This window comes from Pituophis catenifer, unplaced genomic scaffold, assembly GCF_029215685.1.
Source record: "Pituophis catenifer annectens isolate HBS135680 unplaced genomic scaffold, rPitCat1.0.hap2 SCAF_1, whole genome shotgun sequence".
NCBI lineage: Eukaryota > Metazoa > Chordata > Lepidosauria > Squamata > Colubridae > Pituophis > Pituophis catenifer.
The window spans coordinates 300,521,701-300,543,571 of record NW_027256881.1 but is presented as its reverse complement, the minus strand read 5'-3'; the positions used below and the strand labels follow the sequence as shown (position 1 = coordinate 300,543,571).

At 35.3% G+C, this 21,871-nt stretch overlaps 1 protein-coding gene across 25 annotated transcripts in view; it reads right to left on the bottom strand.

The window, feature by feature from the left end:
* NRXN3 (neurexin 3) overlaps window positions 1–21,871 on the bottom strand; it is a 1,226,878-nt gene that overhangs the window by 740,583 nt on the left and 464,424 nt on the right. For all 25 annotated transcript variants that reach the window (XM_070931446.1, XM_070931448.1, XM_070931449.1 and 22 more), the window contains 4 exons: window positions 11,488–11,607; window positions 4,264–4,645; window positions 3,824–4,014; window positions 2,726–2,899 (listed from right to left, as the gene is read on the bottom strand). In XM_070931446.1, the coding sequence (XP_070787547.1) occupies window positions 2,726–2,899; window positions 3,824–4,014; window positions 4,264–4,645; window positions 11,488–11,607 (867 nt within the window). The remainder of the gene's footprint in view (window positions 1–2,725; window positions 2,900–3,823; window positions 4,015–4,263; window positions 4,646–11,487; window positions 11,608–21,871) is intronic.

Here is a 21,871-nt window from a genome sequence, read left to right as displayed (position 1 = left end):
AAAAGAAAAGAAAAGACCTTCTACTTTGAGGTTTCCTAAATATTAATTTCTAGCACAAAACCTGTGCTCAGATACACTAATATCAAGAATATTAGTGATTTATGAAAATAACTCATTTCATAACTCATTAAATAACTGGCTATTCACAAGAGATGGAAAATAGAGGAGAGTGAAATGCAGAAAGTATTAATAGTTATCTTATTAGAAATGCCTTTTCATAAATCAGAAGTTGGATGATAACACAATCATAATTGCATTTGTGAGTTAATATATAAATTAAAATGACTAATATAAAATAAAGTACGAATCTTGTTCAAGCCACAAACGATAATACTGGACTTCTTAATTAACTGTGGTACAGATGCTTTGTGTTGCAATCATCTCTAACATTTCCTTATTCAAGAATGTGTTTTGAAGTCATTGACAGAATGGCAAAATTTATTTATTTACTTCTTTATATAATCCCATTACTGAGGACTCTGTAATGATGGAATGATGGAAGAAAAAACCCGACTTGTAACATGAGTTTCTGTTCTCTTAGCCACATAACCTGCTCACCAAAATACCCTTAAAATCTGCTTTGCTTGATTGGAGCAGATTTAGAAAAATTCAAGGAGCTACAGATAATACAGCTCCCTTGCATTCTGTATGTAAATACTGCTACTTCTCACAACATTTTCTTTTTTAAAACTCAGAGTTGCTAAACAGCTAACCCTAAAAGGATTTGTGCCATCATCCAAAACTTGCTTTGCAAATAGTCACTGTCAATAATGGAATTATCACCACTTGCATTATCTGCCTTTCATTTCCCTCTTTCTTCACTGTTTCTCCCACTGTGCATATCTTTCTAGTTCATCCTTTTGATAAAGGTGATTCTAGTAGGAAAGAAGCTTATCGTCTTTAATATGCCATCAATTTGTTGTTTCCATTCAGTTTTTCAGGTAAACAAAACTGTCATATTAATGCTGTCAGCTGACACCAGCCATTGGTGGTTATTTTACAGAAAGAGATATTGTAAGATATTAAATTGAAGGGGAAAAATTCACATGTGAATATTCCCCCTCCCCCAAAATCACCGGATTCCAAATACAAAGGATGAGAGAGTCTTAGTAGCAGCCATTATGGGAATGTTACATTACATTATTGCTTTATTGGTATGTCCTACCTACCTTCTTCCTAAGTCTCTGATTCTTTCAAAAGTCTCATTATTCCAGAGCATTATTTCTTCATACATTCATCCAAAAATCAAAATATGGTACAAAAGAAGATGCTCTTAAAGTAGATTGTTGTTTATTCCAAAGTCATATAAAATATAAAAGACTATGGAGAATTCAGCCAACTAACCATGTAGTTCATAGAACTCTTAGATGACAAAATGGGAGGTTATCCAGAACATATTGTAGACCTGCCTTTCTTCCATTGTTTTTGCTCAGCCCATTAGAACTAGAGGGCAACTGCAACTGCAACACATCTCCTCTATCAAACTATCTCAACTTGTTTAATCTAGGAGCCATGTCTTCCCTAGGCAGTGCCTACCTTCTGTAATAACATCCCCCCAGAGATCTGGATGTATCCAACCCTACTGGCTTTTCATAAGGCTCCAAAAACCTGGCTGTTTCTCCAGGTATTCAGGCCAGGTGATTAGATAAAAGGTTGGGCAAGCTTATTGTGAATATGATTTTATAAGGTATCATTTCCCTTGAATGTCATGGGCTATTGTTTTTAATTCTTTGGTTTTAATCTTTATACACTACCCAGAATCACTGTTGTGAGAATGGTGGCCATATAAATTATTTAAATAAATAAAATATTACACCATCCTAATAAAACTATTATTATGCGTAGATTTATAATTTGAATTTGATTACTTATAATTTGAATTTATAGAATCCTAAGTGAAACTGGGATATATGTAATAACTCATGAAGACCACTATGCATTGTTTCAGGAGTATGGATATTTTTACAAAATCCTGTTTGTGGAAAATGACTCAAATGGAAAAAAATAATGTTCAAAGGTAATATTTGTTGTATTTCTTATAATCATTGTCTGATTATGAATAAAAACATCTCCAATTGCTTCATATATACATAAATTACTGCCAGCTGATGGGTAAGAATGCTTTTAATAGAAATCAACCTAAAGCTTTAATTGTAGAACACAACTGGATAGCAAATAGATTATTCATAATTAGCAAGAGCTTGCAGGATAGGAAATATAGATCTTATATCAGGAGTACACATCAAAGACATTTCATCATTATGTAAGGTCTCAATTTTATTGGGAATTAAGTACCCAGATTGTTTATATATTGGCAAATCCTTAATCATTATATTACTTCTATAGTCATTCTTCTGCTATTTATTTGATGTTGTTTGGATAAAATCTATTATTATTACTGTTCTTGTTTTGGATTTAAGGTGATTAGAATTATAAACATAACCTAAGAGAGCCAAGTGATGTGCATGCTATATATAATGTATTTTGTGATAGGTATATAATACATCAAACAGAAAGCCATGTAGAATCATCTCTTGTTCCTTTCACATGTTGCACATCCAAGATGATTACAAATACGGAACATGTACATGGATAGCATGGGAAGATGTCACAATGAGGATAGATCAGTAAGAGGATTTATGACGGAAATGAATGGCAATGCATAGAACAGCGAGGAGGGAGGGAGGACTGAGCAAAAAGGAATTGCATTTTAAGTAAACTATACCTTCACATCCCCGCTCAATCTGCCCACTGCGGTGCAGAGCATCATTAATGAGATCTGGTAAACGCCCATTCAAGTCCACCGATGCTAGACAGCCCTGAAATCCATCTCTGGATGCTACCAGCTTTGGGAGATTGCTATACATTCCTTGAGCTAGTCCAGCAATGTACAGGTCACCTAAAGGAAAACAGATAGGAGACAAGGAAAGTCCAAGGCAATCAGTGAGCAGTGCTATTTACCGTTATATTATAATCAGCATCTTAAAAGGCCTTATTACTAATGATAAGGTAGGTAATACTAATATGACAGAAATTTGCAATATAAACAACTGTGTGATATAGAAATAAGCAGCTACATTTATACATTGCATCAACAATATTATCATTCCCAAATTACAAACAATAAATATTTCACTACATTCTGTACGAGTCAGACTACAAGTCTTATAGCCAGTTCTAGGCACCATATTATAGGAGGAAGATAAAAAAACTAGCAACTGATTCAGGGAATTAGGAATATTTTGTTTAATATTGGGAGGATAGAACTGAGGAGGGTATCTTTGTCACTCAGAAGGCCAAGTTCTATTCTCTGTCATTCCAGAGCACGTGTCACATAACAATAGTTTTAACTTGCAAGAAAACAGATTCTGAATGAATGTAAAGAAAAACAATAAGAAGAAAAGCTGTTTTATAGTTGAATCAGTTACAGGCTGTGTACTGGGCTTCCCTTCACTTGTTTAGGATCTAGTGGAGCAGCGGTGAGACAGCTATCTGTTGGGGAGGTTTACTCCTGCCCTAGGGATTGGATTTGAAGATGTAAATGGCCCCTTTCAACCCTATGATGCCATACATAAAGTTCTTAAGAAATAATTTCAGCTATCCAGTGCAATACCTTTTTAAAGTCTAACTGCTTTCTACAGAGTGGAGTTCCCAAACCCATGATCTCTTTATCACTGAAAATACCAGGTATTTGTAATCATTATATGGTTTGCCTTTCCAGTATTTCCCACATCCAGCTTTCAGATTTTTCAACGGATATGGTATTAGGAATAATTATTATCATGCATCGATGAATCAATTCAAAATTGATCCAGTTACTTACCCTTAAGGTCAAGGTTTTTGGCACCATTGATGACCTGAGTAACAACCCTGGTATCCACTTTTAGGCTATGGGTGTTGCTGTTGTCTCTGGTGATAACTACATTGTGCCACTGATTGTCATTCAATGGGCGATCACTATTGCCCTTGATAACATTAGGTCCATTTCCAAGGTCAAACACATAATGTATATACCTGCAAAAAATAAAAGTCCCTGCTTTGAAAAGGTTCAGAAAAGAAGATCATTCTAAATTTCAAATAATAATGGTTTGTCTAGGGAAATGAAACAAAAGCAGCTTTTTCAGAGAAAGTATGCTACAGCTATGAAGTCATTAAAGTTATAATTTCAAAAAATAAAAGAATCAGAAATTAAAATTAGATTTTAAACACATATGAAAGACCTCTATTAACGAATCCATTGCCAGAGCCAACCGAAGATCTTACCCCTTGACCAGCTCAACTGCAATGAAATCATTTCCATCCCCACTGTTGAAAAGGATGAAACCATCGGCAGAAGTTGTCTTGAACTGGAAGAAGAGATGCATGGAGGTATAGGCCTGCAAGGTCGCTAGGCTCAGGTAGCTGCTCTTGGTCTTGAAGGTAACAGGATCAGCAATGATGTTACGGAGCCCAAAGCGGGCTTTCAATTCACAATAGTCAATGTCTCCATTCTTGCATAAGTCAATGTAGAGAAGGCCATTGAACATGAGGCTCTGAAGGTGGCCAATGAAGCTGGAAGGAATGACAGAAATGTAACGCTTCTCTGTCATTATCCCAGTCTCAATGTTGTGGAACTCCAAGCGAGTGTGGTCACCAACCATTGTACCTGAAGATCAAAGAACAAAAAAACTAAAAAAAAATTCTGCAGTAACTAGTAATAGAAGAAAGCCTACTCAAAATTATTTTCATCTTTTTAGGAATAAATAAATAATGACACATCCTGCTAAACTACAATTTCCAGTATTTTTAACTATTACCAATTTTTTCTAGGAATGTTGGGAACTGCAGCTCACCAAAATGTGGAGTGCTAAATCTTTCCTGAACCTTTTTTCTATTAATAGTAATGCTGTCTCTTTAAGTCAACCTATCATAACTTGGTACATTAAATCTGTGCATCTACCATGCCAAGAAATTGCAGCTATTGTGGTCTTTAGCCCTCCTGGCTGAGAATGTTAGAACTACATTCCAACCCATGTGGGGAACACAATGATAAATAAGGATGCTTTAAGGCTCCACCACCTTGTTCAGAAGATGCAAGGTAAACCACTGAAAGAAATGCATTAGAAGACTGCCTGCTTGTAAGACCTGGCATTCCTCTTTCTTCTTTAGTTTGGCTTTTGAGAAAACAATTTTGCAAAGATGTGATCACTGAGAAAGTTGGTTGAATAGACAAAGTTATCAGGGAGCTTGTTGTATTAAGCTCTGAGTGCAATTGAAATGAAAATGGAGTGAACAGAGACACAATTTTAAAAGCAAGCAATATCAGCAATCCATATATTATCTGGCCTTGTGGATAGTAGTATCAGAAACAACTATGTTCAGTTTTGAATTTTAAAAGCTAAAATTACACACTAAAGTGTGACGTCTGATAAAATTTTCCACCCTATAATGTACAGATAATCAACATTTATATCAGCCTGTACAAGTCACTGTAATAATTATCTTTAACAATTCCTGAGAGAATATTTTTTGTTTCATGGTAGATTTTATTGTCACAATCCTTTATTGCTGATCAAATATGATCCATAACTCTACATTCTGCAGAATGCTACTGCACTTTTAAAAACAGTACCAACTAGGAATGGATGAGAATATATTTCACCATGACACATATAATTAAAAATTTGTAATAGGATATTTTTTCTCACAAACTTTAAATTATGTTAACTGATTCTGTTCTCATTCTATTGTTATTATTTATAATCCTATGACTGCATTGAACAATTATGGCCAGCAGAATTCTTTCAAAAGGCAAAACATGAGAGTATTTAATACTATGAAATTGTTGGCTGTATTTGGATATACATTTAAACCATGTTTTAGCATTTATGAGAATGCAACTATAGGTTTCTCTCAGGTTTGCATACTGCTTTTCAATTGGAAAAGCCCCCCAAAAGTCTCAACCTTCTGTTTCTACTTAGATTAACTACATCTTAGTGTACTATCTCAACCCTAAACAATCACAGATCTTAATTATAATTAACAAAAATAAATATGCTTTGAAATTAGCTGTTTGTACTAGACATATATTTAATCTTAATGCTGAGTCTTAACATAGTTTGGGTTGGACAATATGACAAGAAGTTTCTAAATTCAAGCAGAATGAAAAAGTTTCTGTTATGTCTATGATAGGAAATGAAAGCAGAAGTCAGGCCATCTTTTCTATTGGGCCTTCAGACCTGCCACATTTACTACTGTGGGAAATTGGGAGAGGGGATTGCATAGAGCATGGGTGATATATAGTCATAATAGCATTCCTTTCTCAGAGGTTCAAGGACATCTTGCCCTGCACCTGGAAGACTGGAACTGGGAGGCACCTCCAGTTGGGACTGTGCTTTGATTGGACCATGTGATGGACTTGTGGGTGTTGGGCAGGGACTTGAACTTTCTTTTGGGTGGGGAAAACCTAGAAGTTTTCAAATTTGGGTTTTCCCAGATGTGCCAATATGACTCCTCTAATAAAATGTAACTTTGAGGAAACTCAAGCATCGGAATTTTCTTTCGTTGGGGGTGTTATTTGGAATCCTGACATTAACCTGAATCTCCTTTAAAAATCTCACCAGCTCCCCAGATACCGGGGTGCTGTCTGAGGTCCTGAGCCCTGAACGTTGACCCAAAACCGGGCAGTGTGAAGACTCAGGGAAGATGGAGGTACATTAGTCTTGGGTCTTTCTTCTAACACTAAGCTGGAGGTTCGGCTTTAAATTTTCATCAAGCCCTCCAGTGTTTTTCATTTATGTAGCAGCACCTGTCTTACGGAACAGGATTTCCACCCCCACCCCCGAGGTCTGGATGGCCCCAACTCAGATGTTAGCCTCTGAATATCTTTTGCATGGCCTTCATATCTGCTCTATCAAATGCTACTTGTGACTTACTGTGTTTCTTTACATATTATTTACATTTTTTGAAAGTTTTAACAGAAATAATAACAACAACTACAAAGTAAATAGAGCAGAGGAAACAAAAAGGAAAGCAAAATAAAAGGAAAAGCTGAAGTGCTATAAGAAAAAAAGTAGAAGAAAGAAAAAGAGACTAAAACCTATATAAAGATATAAAGAAGTAGTTTTCAGTGTTTTTTTTACAGCAGTTACAAGTACAATTATATTTTCACCTCTCTCTCTCTCTCTAGTTACACTGTGACACTCTTATTTCTGTAATCTATCCTGTCTAATCAAAACTATAAATCACAAGTTCATTTTTTTTCACTTTTATGCAAAAAATCTATTAGGGATCTTTGTGATGTATTTCTTGATTGCTTGTTCCTCTCCTGCTGTTGGTTGATCCTAAAGGGCAGAAACTATCTTCCACTTTGATATCTTCATTGTCAATTCCAAGCCTGGTTATTGTACCTTGTCTTTACTTTGATCTTCATTATATTTAGTTCCATTTTTTTTTCCATTATGGTTTTTGACTTTTATTTGACTTTGCAGATTCTTTGCATTCGCAGCTATTAATTAATTAATTAGATTAATGTCATCAGCAAAGTGCAGATTATGTGTGCGTGTTTGTGTGTGTATGTGTGTGTGTGTGTGTGTATTGTCCAGTTTTAAAAACCACAGTCAACTTCCTTCAAATCCAGCTTCCCACAGCATATGTCCTTCATACTGATTAAATAAATAAGGGAGGAGTATATAAAGTGTGTCTTGTTTCATGAAGAGTCCTTGGTGCTTTCTGAGCTTGCTTGTTTTCTTGCAGACATTTCACTCCTTTGCCAAACTGGAGCCAATCTGTTTCATTATGTTCAGTCTGTCTGTAGCTACCTGAACTGTGTATAGATTTCTAATATGGACAATGAGATGTTCTGAGATTCCCGTTTTTCTCAGTACATTCCACAGCCGGATGTGATCAACACATACCGAGTTCTTTTTGGTATTCATTGGCTTTCTCAGTCATCCAGTGTGCATCCAGTGTGCATCAGCAATAATATCTTGTTCCTCAGCCTTTTCTGAAGGCTTGAACATCTGGCATCATTCTTCTATGTAGAGCTCTAATCTGTGCTAGTTTATTTTACTAGCATTGAAATTAAGGATATTGTATCATAGTTTGCACACTTTATGAAGCCTCCTTTTTTGTACTGGAAGGTAGATTGGCCTCTTATGATTTGTTGTCCACTATGTCACTCTCCAGATTTGCTGGCATAGCATGCTTAGAAAAACACTCTCCAAAAACACTTCCAAATAGTGTTTACAAAGATGTTTGGGAATTCTCAGCATTTCTCAAATAATATCAATCTATCTGATATCTGCTTCGCTCAAAGATGAACTTGAGCTAAGAAGATACAAGTTTAAAACCAATAGAACTAACTAGATAATCTTGTTTCAGTTACAATCTCTTAGTCTGAGCAACCTTTCAGATTGCTTATGAGGCTAATATTGTAGAGAGTTCACTACTCTAAGAACACTTCCATGTGGCCAGCTGTCAAAATCATCACTCAAAATCTCTGAGCTGATATTTGCAAAGTTTTAATGATAACTATTAAGAAGAGCCAGAGCCAACCTGCACTTTTTTCAACTAACCCCAAAAAATATGGGTTTTAGTTGTCAGGCTAGGCCCTATCTCTTTGCCTTGTTTCATTAGTTTGTTCTGAAGAAGAAAAGGAAATCAGTCAGTCAGCTGCAAGACACTGTAGAGTCCAGTCAAAACCCACAATGTCATGGTGGTAGGTTGTCAAACTGATTGAAATGCTGCCAGTCCCTAAATTACAGAGAACCTGGGTTTTTCAAATTACAAAATAATGGCTGGATTGCCCAAAGACAGTGTCAGTTTAGGAAAAAAGACTTTACACCACTCTAGCCAAAATCAAATGATAAGGTAGCCAAATTAAAAAAAAAAAAAGTTTCTCGGATATGAATAATTTCCCCATCTTGATTCCTTCCAATATTAAAGCATAGTTTGGGTTGTTGAATGGAGGTTTTTCCTCCATTAAGTGCTAAATTGACTTATCAGTTTATTGAATTGGATCTTCCATGTACAAGCAATTCCAAAATATTTTTGGAATACTTATTTTTTCCACTTTGAGGATTGTCCATTAAATTGTCAAGGGCAAGGGTGGCAGAAGAAGGAAAAGAAAAATGAGGACAAAGTCATAAAAATGATAATGTGGTCATCCTGCTGCTTTGCACAGGAAAAAAAACAGTTTCACCCTACTATCTGATGTTATTTTGGTTGTCATTTGCTCAACAATGTGGCAGGGGGTAAGGCAGAAGAAGAGAGTGAATAAGAATAGCCTCATTAACTTCAAGTAGCAAATTACCTCTCCATTTCACCATGGTGTGATTCTATACCGGTCATTAATTATTTGCTTCCAGAAAAAAAATCTAATTAAATTATTTTTTTCCTTATTTACACAAATGTACAGGCATATAGTTCACATTGTTACTTGCAACATACAAAAGCATTCACCCATTCTTTTACGTGTGTATTAATTGGTAGGCATGTAGATGATCTCCAGGGTTAAACTTAAGTGCTAATTTGTAACTCGGTGGGCATGATGCTATATTGTATGCTTTAATAAGTAAGAGTCATTAAAGTGGTTTTGGATTTCACATTTGGATGTATGAACTTAATGTTATCAAAACTGGGCTTCTCAAAAGCTTTGTTGTAGATAAAGTAACATATGCCATCATGTGGCTGAGCCCTAGAACTGCTTCTTTCTTAGCACTGATAAATTATTCATAGAAGCATAAAAAAATATTGTTTGGGAAATCTGTAATGAGTATACTAAATGGTGGTAAATATCAAAAATAGATTGAGTTGTCATTAATTTGTAAGATTTTCCTTTTTTAAAAAAGCAATGCATACATTTTTATTTTTTCCCCTCAACTTTGCTTACTTTTTCTACTAAATTTACAGCCAGATCATTATTTAATTTCTCCTGGGAAAATGTATTCTTGACATCTGGCCAGGTGACTTTGGGCTTTCTCTTAGCCAAACCCACCTCACAGGGTTGTTGTTTTGGGGAAAACAGGAGTAAGAAGGAGCATTAGGTATGTTTGCTGCCTTGAATTATTTATAGAAATAGTAAAGGCAGGATAGAAATAAACAAAGGAACAAATAAACAAATAAACAAATAAATAAATAATAAAATGTGCTTGAATATACTGTAAGTACATATTTTAAGCAGCTCAAAATAGAATATAGAATATTTTGAGCTTATAAATTAACAGTCTTGATATGTACATTTAAGTCCATGAGCACATAGAACTACATGATTGTTTTCAACTTCTTCACCGTAACACTGATTCTACCTTTATTGTATATTTTATATCATTATATACAAAATGGTGTCAGTTTGAGGGTCATACTTAGCTTTTTAGTAGGGCCATAGCCTAAAAGTGGTGGGCCATTTTTTAAAAATTTAAATTAGCTTTTATATTATCCAATTATACTACAGTATTGAGAGAGAGAGAGAGAGAGAGAGGGAGGGAGGGAGGGAGGGAGGGAGGGAGGGAGAGAGAGAGAGAGACGGAAGGAAGAAAGGAAGGAAGGAAGGAGGGAGGGAGGGAGGGAAGGAAGGAAGGAAGGAAGGAAGGAAGGAAGGAAGGAAGGAAAGAAAGAAAGAAAGAAAGAAAGAAAGAAAGAAAGAAAGAAAGAAAGAAAGAAAGAAAGAAAGAAAGAAAGATTCTTAAATTAGGGGTTGAATGGAAAGGCAGGATGAGAGAGAAATATGTGATTACCTGCAAGAAGTAATGCAGTGAACACAAAAAGAGAAAGTGGAGAAAAGATAGAAAAGGAAAGGAAAGTGGAGAAAAGATAGAAAAGGAAAGGAAAGAAAGGGTAACATTTGGGAAAGTGGTGCAGTGGTGCAGTAGAGAATGCATAGGAAATGACTTGGACATAGTAGCTACTATGGGCCACATCCAACTCACTGTCAGCTTGCATCTGGACCGGATCTGGAATTTTTGCACTTCTGTTCTAGACTAGTAAAGCAGAGGATCTTTGCAAACTTTTAATCAGCTTTTCTTGAATTCTTTCAAGTTTCTAAAAAAAAAACCTCCACCCCTATAGAATATGTTCCTGATTTCTTTCCTTGCACTGGGAATGTTCACAGAATTTCACAGGAGATGATTATAGATATGAAGTAGAAAGGAATGTAGAACTTAACATAGTAAGAAGCAGTTATTGTCAGCATTGATTGCCATTCATTCTTTACAGGAATAAAATATGAATATAAACAGAAGAGCCTAGAATCCTCTCTTATTCCCTTCATCCTTTACACAGCGTTCCAGACTTTGGTCTGAGTCAAGTGCTTACCTGGCTAACCTCGTTCTTCATAGTGCTGAAATCGGTAGCTGAGGTTGCATCTGTGCCACATAGTTTATAGTGTGATCCATTTTGTTTATGTCCTTCATTCTTCAGATATATCTCACAGAATTCTGTCTCATATTATGGGATGTCAGTTCAAATGCAAAGGAGTCACATTTAGTAAATAGAGATGAACCCACTCACCTTCGGCAACATCATCATCAACTGTAAGTTTGAGACTCTTTCCTCGGCGTACCACTCGGACTGTGTGCCACTCATTATCATTGAGTTTTTGCCCAGCATAAAGGGTTTCTGGTCCTTTACCTGGAGACAGCAGCAAGTAGAAGCAAGTGTTAAAATCACATCAAATGCATAGCAACATTTTGCTTGGTTGGAAAAAACACCACTGAAATCACCTTGGTGTGAATACGCAGAAACTACTTAATTCAGAGAGGGCAGAAAGACGCACACTTAGATATCTAATAAACTTGCGCATTTGTTCTAATTAAAACTGAAGGAGGTTATTATTCTCTTATTGTTGTCCTTTTTCTGTATATAAAGTATTTATGTGTTCTTCTACTAGATCAGTATCTTACCTTTCCTCCCAGAGCTCAAGCTGGCTTTTGTAAGAATCTTCTTTCATTTTATGCTTACACAAGTCTTGTGAGGTAGGCTTGGTTGAGAAGAGGTGATTGGCTAATCAACACTCACTGGCTAAGTGAGTTTACATGGCTAATGATGAATTTGAATCTGGACCTCCTTGGTTCCAATCAAACATCTTAAACACTATTGCCATAAAGGCACTCTTATCATTCTTAGATTAAAGTTTATCACAGAAACTAACATGTCATTCCTTAATTTTGTTATCAATGAATCTTCTATTACACCTGATAACTTATACCAGGTTGTTTTCAGCAAGCAAGACTTCACATCAGATCAAACATAAACCACATCAATACAATTGTATTCACTTTATGCCTTGCAACAGGTGCCATCATCCTTCCAGATTTCTCCTTCTGTTTTATTACTGAAGTATTTTTGCAGACCTAATTTCCACTTAAATATTTTCTACAAATTCTCTGGTAAACAATGCTCCTAAAGACAAAATTGGATATGCAACACTTTTTAGTTTTCTTTCCCAATAAATATACATTTATAAATTCAGCGCCCTTAGAGAAAAAAAGAATATTGTTTATGGTAAAAGCAAAACCATGTATATTGTGGTGTGCATAAATGAGTTCCAACTACAAAAATAAAACTAAAGCTCTTATGGTGCAGGAATATGCAAATAACATTAATTGAAGTTTAAAGGCTTACACTGCAGCATGCAGATTCTACTGTAATGATACACTGGGACTTAGTGGTAAATTGAACTTCAATGGTGGTTCTATGGTATGGCAACATTCTCATTCAACAAACTATTTGGATTGAGACGATGAGAGTAGCATTATTGCCAACTAAATTCCAAGATGGATGGTTACTTGCTATAAGTCTGTATTCAGCTAATATATACAGTATTCTAATATTATAATTAGACATTCCAATATCTCCTTGCAAAAATTTCAAAACAATCCATGTTGTTCATGGAGCAAATGTCCTTGCCTTCGATGTGTATTAATTGTGATGTTAGGATAATAATAAAAGACAATGTAGTATGTGATGAAACATATACTCATTCTAGTTCATCAGAGTTGATTGATCTGATTAAGTTGCTTCAGAAACTGTGACTCAATTTCTGTTCCTCTATGTAAGTGTCCTCTATATCAGTGGTCACCAACTGGTGGTCCGTGGACCACTGGTGGTCCATAAGAAAAATTTTGGTGGTCCGCAGAAAAATCTTTGCATTTTTGCATTTTTTAATATTGCACTAAATTAGGGATCCTCAAACTATGGCCCCTAGGCCAGATACCGGCCCACTGAAGCAATTAATTCAGCTCACTGATGGGATGGGGTCCTTCAGGCCCTTAGCTTGGCCCCTGTTTAGTACTCCAGCCCTTCCTTCCCTCACTGGGAGTCCAGGTACTTCAGTGAGCGGTGCACAAAACTTTGGCCGGGCTCCTTGAGAGACGGAGTTTGCAGAGGACTGATCTAGCGCCCAGGCTGGCCACAATACAAACATTAATTCTTGGCCATATTTGAGATTCCTAGCTGCAATGGACAGCAAAGCTAGGGTTGACCCTCTCCGCTAACAGGTGGCCAAGTTAAGTGCCTGAAGGACCCCATCCCGTCACCAATTCATATTAGTGGTCTATGGGATTTAAAATTATGAATTTAGTGGTCCCTGAGGTCCGAAAGGTTGATGACCCCTGCTCTATATAACTAGCCATTTCAACTGAAGCAATCCATGTCTAAGCAGTGAAAGTACAGCTTTTGGAATGAATGCAGACTAAAAATTAAAACGTAGATCTGGATTGTTTTATTATATTATTATTTCTTCCCATAATTGTATGGACTTTAATAATTCTACATATATTTCTAAAGTTTCAAAATACAAAGAAACTATTAGAAATTTGAGTAGAGTCAGTTGGGATACACTCAGTCTGAACAAATTACCCCAGATTTGGTTGCCTGTATTATGAAGAATCATATAGCATAAATGTAATAAATATGACCAGCAAGTTATCTTATTTTTTCCTTGCTGATGTTCTATTAAAAATGTACTAATGTTAAGTACTTCATAGGTACATTCTATGAAAACATTTAACAACTAGTTAAATGTGACAAAATTTCAATCTTTCTGCTGTGTACAACCATTTTGCTTTTTAGATCAGGCACAAAACCCAATGGAGGGAGTGGCTAGTCTGATCCTATAATTACAATAGGCAAGCCAAAGAAATGATAGCCAATTGCAATTTTTTTTTAATGTAGCCAAATAATTTCATATCTGCCTGTTTCGTGATGTCCACAGGTCTCATACATTTGTTTTTTAGGATGGGAAACTTTTAGCCAGTTCTGTTAGATTAAAGGATTAAGGTTTTCTCTAAATGATATATTGGGTGGAGTAAACACTGTATTGGTACTACTTCACTTTCTAGAGTCCAACTGTATGTAAAACAAGTGACATTCAGATATCAAAACTCTGAGTAGCTCAGTGAAGCTTGCAAGAGAAGGGATTATCCTGTCTTTTAAGCCTTTTTAGCTATTTTTGGAATAAATTTGCAATGCAATTATTGAAAATCATCTTAAATTTATTTATCGCCTCTTCCTTCTTTGTTATCTAGTTTTGTTGTTTTCTTTTAATGCCTTTTGTTTTTGTTATTTGGGAGACATCTGCAGTGAGAAAAGAACTGTTTGTCAGCCACAATTACCTCTTGTAAATTTCTGCTCAGCATCACCTTTTTCACAGTTATATCATCAAAGTTGCCACAGCAACAAAATTTAATAATATAGACAGCAGTGCAGGTGGTCTGTCCAAAAATAAGTTCTAAAAATATTATTTGTTTCCTTATTCCATTTACAGATAGGGAATTGGCAGTAAATGACCATAAAAGGGATGAGAGAGGGAGGGAAGGAGAGAAAGAGAGAAAGAACAGCAAATAGACTATTTCTATTTTCTGATGGCTTTTAGGAGATGGCAACAGGTCACTAAGTATTTGTTGTTGTTATTGTTCATTAACTAACTTATAAATTCAAATAAGAAGCAAGAAGATTAGCATATATTGTAACAAATGCAGAAGAAGAAAGTTATGACTGAGCTAAAAATTAATTAGTAGGTTTCCATAATTTAGAGCAGGAGATTGGACTAGAAGACCGTGAAGGTCCCTTCCAAGTTTGTTATACTATTATTGTTACTATAACACTATCCTCAAGTAAGAATGGCAGGAGTAGCAATACATTCTCTTGTTTTGGATCATGCATTCTCATAGATCCTCACTATGAGGATTAATTATCTTTAAACTAATAATTGAAAGATATTAAGCTGTTCTCAGTGAAAGTAATTTTGAGTGTATCAATGTAAAGTATCAGCCTTATTCTTAAAAACAAGAAGAAAGAAGAAAATCAGATGGAAGGAAGGAAGGAAGGGAGGGAGGGAGGGAGGGAGGGAGGGAGGGAGGGAGGGAGGAAGGAAGGAAGGAAATAAAATAAAATAAAATAATGAAACTGTTTTCTAGATAAAATATCCCTTACCACAACATTTTGAGGCACATTTGGGGCAACATGAAAATGTAATGAATGATATCCACCACAAACATTAAACCAAAAGAGATTAACGCAATGTTTATATACAAAGCAAAGATTCTAATGAATTTTATTCTGTTTTTTCAATGGGATGGGCGTACACAAAATTGAAGCTAACTGGTTTACTATTTATCGTACATACAGATATATTGGTTAAATAACCATTATCATTAAATATAAAGAGTTGAAAAATAACCGACTTCCTTGAGGAGCATTGTAATACAGAGAAACAAATGAACCACAATAAATTATAAATCCATTCATATTCAGTCGCACATTTATCTTTATGCAATTACTAGTTTTAAACATTCCTTACCAGAAAAATTCTTGCAGCAAAACGAGGATCACAGAATATGCTTCAGACTTCTTAGCCTTGCTCTTACTTTTCTTACCTGTAAAGTCTCTTTCAGTCCATCTTTCCAGATTGAGGGAGACCATTGCCACATTATAAAATAATCAGGCTCAATGTACTATTCTGCTCTATCTACAATGCTCACATCAAAATAGCCAACCCACCCCCACATCTGATAAATTCAAAAGCTCAATAAGTCAACTTCCTACATTTTCATTATGATTTGTATTACAAGTACCCCTACAAGACAAAAATACAATAGTTCTATTTTTATTGTATAATTTTAATCCAATTTGTTTACCACCCAGTTATATTCTGTAAATCTGGGCAGTTTACTATAAAAACAAAAATTACAACTCACAATAGAATCCAAATACTGTTAATCCAAATTATGTAACATTTAGTCAAGTGTAGTCTCTTAAACATCCACAAGATAGACTTTACCGCCTTACAAAATGAGGGGAGGGGGGAAGGGCTCATAAAATTCATAGAGCAAGTTTCATAATGGGAGACTGCCACTGAAACAGAGCACCTATGGGTCCTTTATCTCTTTCCCTTAATGCAGGTTGCAGACCTTCAGGACAGTTTCTGGAATACAGAGGACAGGCTAAGATGGTCTTGAAGGTAAATGTAGGGTGAACTAGTAGGGCTTCAGAGGTTAAACCAGCATTTTGAATTCAATCCAAAAATATACAGGTAACACTTCCCTATCCCCATTGGCTAGTCAGGATATTGCATGTTGGCCCAGTTGCATATTCTGAATTAGTTCCATGACCCAGGACTCAAAATCTGAAGGAGCAAAGCTGCTCTGGCTAAACCAGTAGAATGTCAGCTTTAGGTGACATCAAGGCAGCATCAGAACATCTGGAGAAGCCAGATGAAAAAAGTATGGCCTCCAAACCCCTAGGTTGGTAAGTAGAATGGAAAGTAGAGAAAAGATGCTCAGTGAGGTTCCTTGTCATGCTTGCCTTAACTAAAAAAAAAAAAAAAAAAAAAAAAGGCTGGCAGTAGTTCTTTTTAAGAGGCATCTCTGACTCATATTTCATAGTCAGATGCATTGTTTGGTATGCTGGTACCTTCTGTCCATGTGAGAAACATGACACTCTGACCCTTGTGAAGTCTGCAGTCTGCTTTGGCAAGTTATCTTGCCAGAAACTCTGATTTATGCTCCTTTGCTTGTTGCCGTTTATCTACCCAGTCTTGAGTAAATTGCTTACTATTAACTAGCAAATAGGTTTATGTGAGATACCTGAAAAAAAGTTCTCTTCAAAGGCAGCCCCTTTTAGAATGTTGATGTACAGATAATCCTCAATTTATGACTACAATTAAGCCCAAACTTTCTGTTGTTAAGCACGACATTTGTTAAGTGAGCTTTGCCATAATTGTTAAGTGAATCATCGCAGTTGATAAGGTAGTATATACAATTGTTAAGTGAATCTGGCTTCCCCCATTGATTTTTCTTGTCGAAAAGTTGCAAAAAGTGATCATATGACCTTGGGATACAGCAATGGTCATAAGTATGAGTCAATCGCCAAACATCTGAATTTTGATCATATGATCTTGGGGATGTTTTTTTCAGTGCCGTTGTCAAATGAACTGTTGTAAGTCGAGGACTACCTGTAGTTCAATTTCAAAATGATATGGGTATGAGTCATTGTGACAAGCCTCCCAGGTCCAGAAAGGCCTGGTAGGCCAAATAAAACCGAGCAAAAGCCTTCTTCTCTTCAGCACCACTGAGCTATCCCACACTGCTGAGGCAATACCCATGATTGGCCCATCCAATTCTACCAAATTCTTTACTATCTACATTTGTTATCAGCCACTGGGGAAATTAAATTAAATATAAAAATTTAGAATATCTAGGGGCACAGATAATGTTTCAAATATATATCACCAATTAATTCAGTTGGCTAATAAAATAAGATGCCAATGTGCTATCTCTTCAATGATCTCTTATATTATATTACCATGCCAACCTCTTAAGATGTTTTACAAAAACCTAAAAATTCAAGCAAAAAAAAGAAAAAGAAAATTTGTTGATTGGCTGTCTAGTGCTTATCTTAATATTTGCAGCATGCATATTGCTTACAAATTCCCTGATTAGAAAACAACTCGGTGTCATTTTTAGCTACTTGACTTTCACATGTCACAGGGCTTTTCCACTGATACACTTTCCACAGTAAACTGTGAACACTGGAATTCAGATATAATCCACAAATGCCATAATATTTACAAATATGTTTGGCCTATTCTATTACCAATTACAGAATAAGTCATTCATTTTAGCTGAACTGAAATAAGTACAACAGTGTTAAGGAGGCCAAAAATTTCTATTTTTTAAAAAAAAAAAAAGATGTCTATTTCACTTATGGCATTGCATTATTTTTCAAATAGAAGATTGTGTCAATAAAAATGGGCACTTGTTTTAGTTAGTAGAAAGTTGAGATATATGTAAGAATAGCCTCTTTCTTCTAAAAACACCTCTCCAAACAGTCTGCAGGACTATTTTGAACTTAAGATTCTCTGGTTTCAAGTCTCAAGTTGCAAAAAATTGCAAATGCAAAAAAAGTTCTCAAATGCAAAAAAAAGTTCTAACCAATCCAGAGGCGTAATTCTGAGCAAAAAACATTTCCAGGATAATCAGAGCTAATCCATTTTGAACTTGAAAAAACTATTGTGAACTCAACCAGAAATATTTGAAGACTGAAACATCTTTAATTTGAAATGTTTTTGTATGCTCAATTCTGCAGCTCCCTGGCTTTCCATATTTCAGGAAAACCAGAAAGTGTTGGTGTTTGTCACCAGAAAAAAATGTCTAAAATGCATAAATATACTTTGAATTTATGTTGGAAATGTGAACAACAAACAAAAGGGCATCTTTTATCATGCTTGATGGACAGGTAAAAAAAAAAAAGACAAAAATCATGATTAAATGGAAATTGGTAGCCTTCCTAGATATTTCTGTAAATCAATCTAGCAAGGAAAAGACATTCCCTCATTAAGCCAACTCAAATAGCTAATTAACAAAGCCATTATTAAATCAGAACACGGTAGTTAATATGGAGGGCAGCGCAACAGAACACTCTCAATTGCTCCATCCGAACAAGGTCACAGATGGCAGAACATTGCATCTAGCTAAGGAAAATGCTTTCCTATGCAAGGTGGAGAGAGTGTTAGCAAAGTATTTAGGAGGTTGTGGTTTCAATAAGAAAGAGCTTTTATTCTGTCTTTCTGTAAATTCCAGTCAGGATTTACTGCTTTGTCTCTAAAGGAGCTCTCTCAGGCTCTAATATCCTCAAGGGTTGAGATTGAAAAGTCACAGGACCTTAGATCTCAGACAATGTCTTTCTGTCCAGGAAGAAACAAACTTATCAACAACAATTCAGTGGGTCAAGGTTTAATTAATACCTGTAATTTATTTGGTAGATGCTGAAGAACATTCTGAGAGTCTTACCTGTTTCAACTACATGATACAGTAAAAGATACAAAATATATGTAACTTTTCATGTTAGATTGGAAAACACTTGTGGCATTATAGACCTGGAGCAGCTCCATAAAACAGAAACCTTAATGACTTTGCCCTAAATACATGTACTTACATAGGGACAAAAATGTTGCCCCTGCAACCTGCAGTGGTGACACAGTGTCAGCAGTTCGATCCTGACTAGCTCAAGGTTGACTCAGCCTTCCATCCTTCTGGGGTCAATAAAATGAGAACCCAGATTGTTGGAGGCAATATGCTGACTCTGTTAACTGCTTAGAGAGGGCTGTAAAGCACAATGAAGCAGAATATAAGTCTAAGTGCTATTGCTATTTGCTATTGCTTTTTGAAGGAAACTTTGCAGATTCCACTCCAGTATAGAATTGTAAATCTTTTTTGTCTATGTGGGCTTACAGAAATCTTGCACACTTCTCTAGTAAACGTATGAAAAACCTTTCAAGTGAAAAACATGGGAAGATGTTTTAGGTATACAGTAGGTGTACAGTTTCCAATTCAGAGATCAGATGAATCTTATATCTTTAGATTCCTTTATCCATCTCTGACAAACTTCCAGGTTATTTCTCTGTCTCTGGTTTGTTCTGACTATCTTCTATAAATATGAAATGTATTTGTATGTGTAGAATGAAACAGTTTAAAAATATGTTTAATAATTTTACTAAATATTAATAATATAATGGTAATATTCAGTTAATATAACTTTATATCTCATTTTCTTTAATATAACAAATAATCTGTTTTGCAATACAGTTTCCAAGTTACCATTATAAAGGTCTGATCCCTTGGTTCAACAAAGATTGTGCAACCTGCTACTCAATTTAATTTTAGCAATCTGTGAAATTATGTTTGCATCATCAACTTTTTCATAGACTAAACTTTGCAGAGAGTATCTTTGGAATCTAACTTGACCATGGATTACATTACAGTCTTGTATTACTTGTTACTGGGATACATTCCAATTTTAATCACACAAAATCGGTATGCCATATATTTAACAGTTATATTCCATATCAACATTGCATGTATGTATGAATATTATGTTAAATCAGGCTACATTCATATTTACCAGATAGTAACTGTGTAGGTGGTGAAAAAGTTGCTCTTATGTGGATAGAGAGTGTATATAATTTGTTTGGAGGTATTCTGGTGGCCAATGTTATAAATCACGGTTTCCTTCCATTTGAATGAAAGGCGTTATGATGGCGTTATAATATTTAGGCTAATATTTCTCACTCTCAACAGTTTCAGATGTATGAACTTTAATTTGCGGCACTTCCCTGTCAGAACAGCATTCATTCATTCATTCATTCATTCATTCATTCATTCATTCATTCATTCATTATCAGTCAGTCAGTCATCACATTTCTACACCATCCATCACCTCAAATGACCAAGTTGAAGTCCATACTGACATAAAAAAAAATACTGGTTTAGGCTGATAGAAGGAAATGTATTTTGTTTCTAAAATATAACTGCCAGTATCCTTAGAGACTTCCTAATGAAGAAAGGAAATAATTTTCTAAATTATATCAGTTTAATAAAGAGGTTATTTAATTGTATGTTTTAAAAATGTATGGCTTCCTGGATAACTTTATATTATTCTATGTAAAATTTACAAATTTGTAACAAGTATTTTAAAAATTATTCTGATGTTCAGACAAAGGAATTTTTCTGCGTAAATGCATTCTTGAACAAGATTCAATATTCACAATTATCAAATTGCACTTGGTGGAACTGTGCCAAGATTTTAATAAAAGCTCAAATGAGGAAGGGAAAGATATTTGTGGCAAGTGTTACTTCTCTAACTTCTATAGAAACATGTACTGTCAAGATCACATCATACTTTCAGTCTGAAACCAGTTCTCTCTCTTCTTTCTCGAAGCCTTGAGCCACAATCTATAACCTTAATACATGACAATAATTTCCCCTAGGAAAATATTAACCAACCATATCACTCTGTCACAGACTTTAAGTAACATAAAGTTTATGACTTTGTTTGGCAGGGAAAAAGCTCTACACCATAGCTAATAAAATATAGGAACACTTTAAAATTTTCAAAAAACCAATTTTGAGTATCAAGAGGATAGAATAGAATAGAATTCTTTATTGGCCAAGTGTGATTGGACTCACAAGGAATTTGTCTTGGTGCATACACTCTTGGAGTACATAAAAGAAAAGATACATTCGTCAATAGCACAAAATCCACATATCAAAAAAATAGGTAAGAAAATTAAATTGGAGGCCACTAAGTGAGAAAATTGGCCTCAAACAATGCAGATATCTTGTAATCCAGATACCTTTGATCGAACTGATGGCCATTGAGGAGAAAAGCTCCACATTTTTTTCCCCAGCACAAATTTGTGCAACGGAACAGTGAAAAGTTAAACACCTATTTAAACTACCCTCTCAGAGAAATGGTAGATGAGTAATATGTTGGAAAATGAGCATTTAGCAGCCTTCAGCAAAGAGAGTAGTGGCTCAGCTAGATTGGCGGAAAGAAACTATTTTTCATTAATAATGTTCTTTCCTCTGGCTTGGAAAGCATCCCTAGAGGCTCA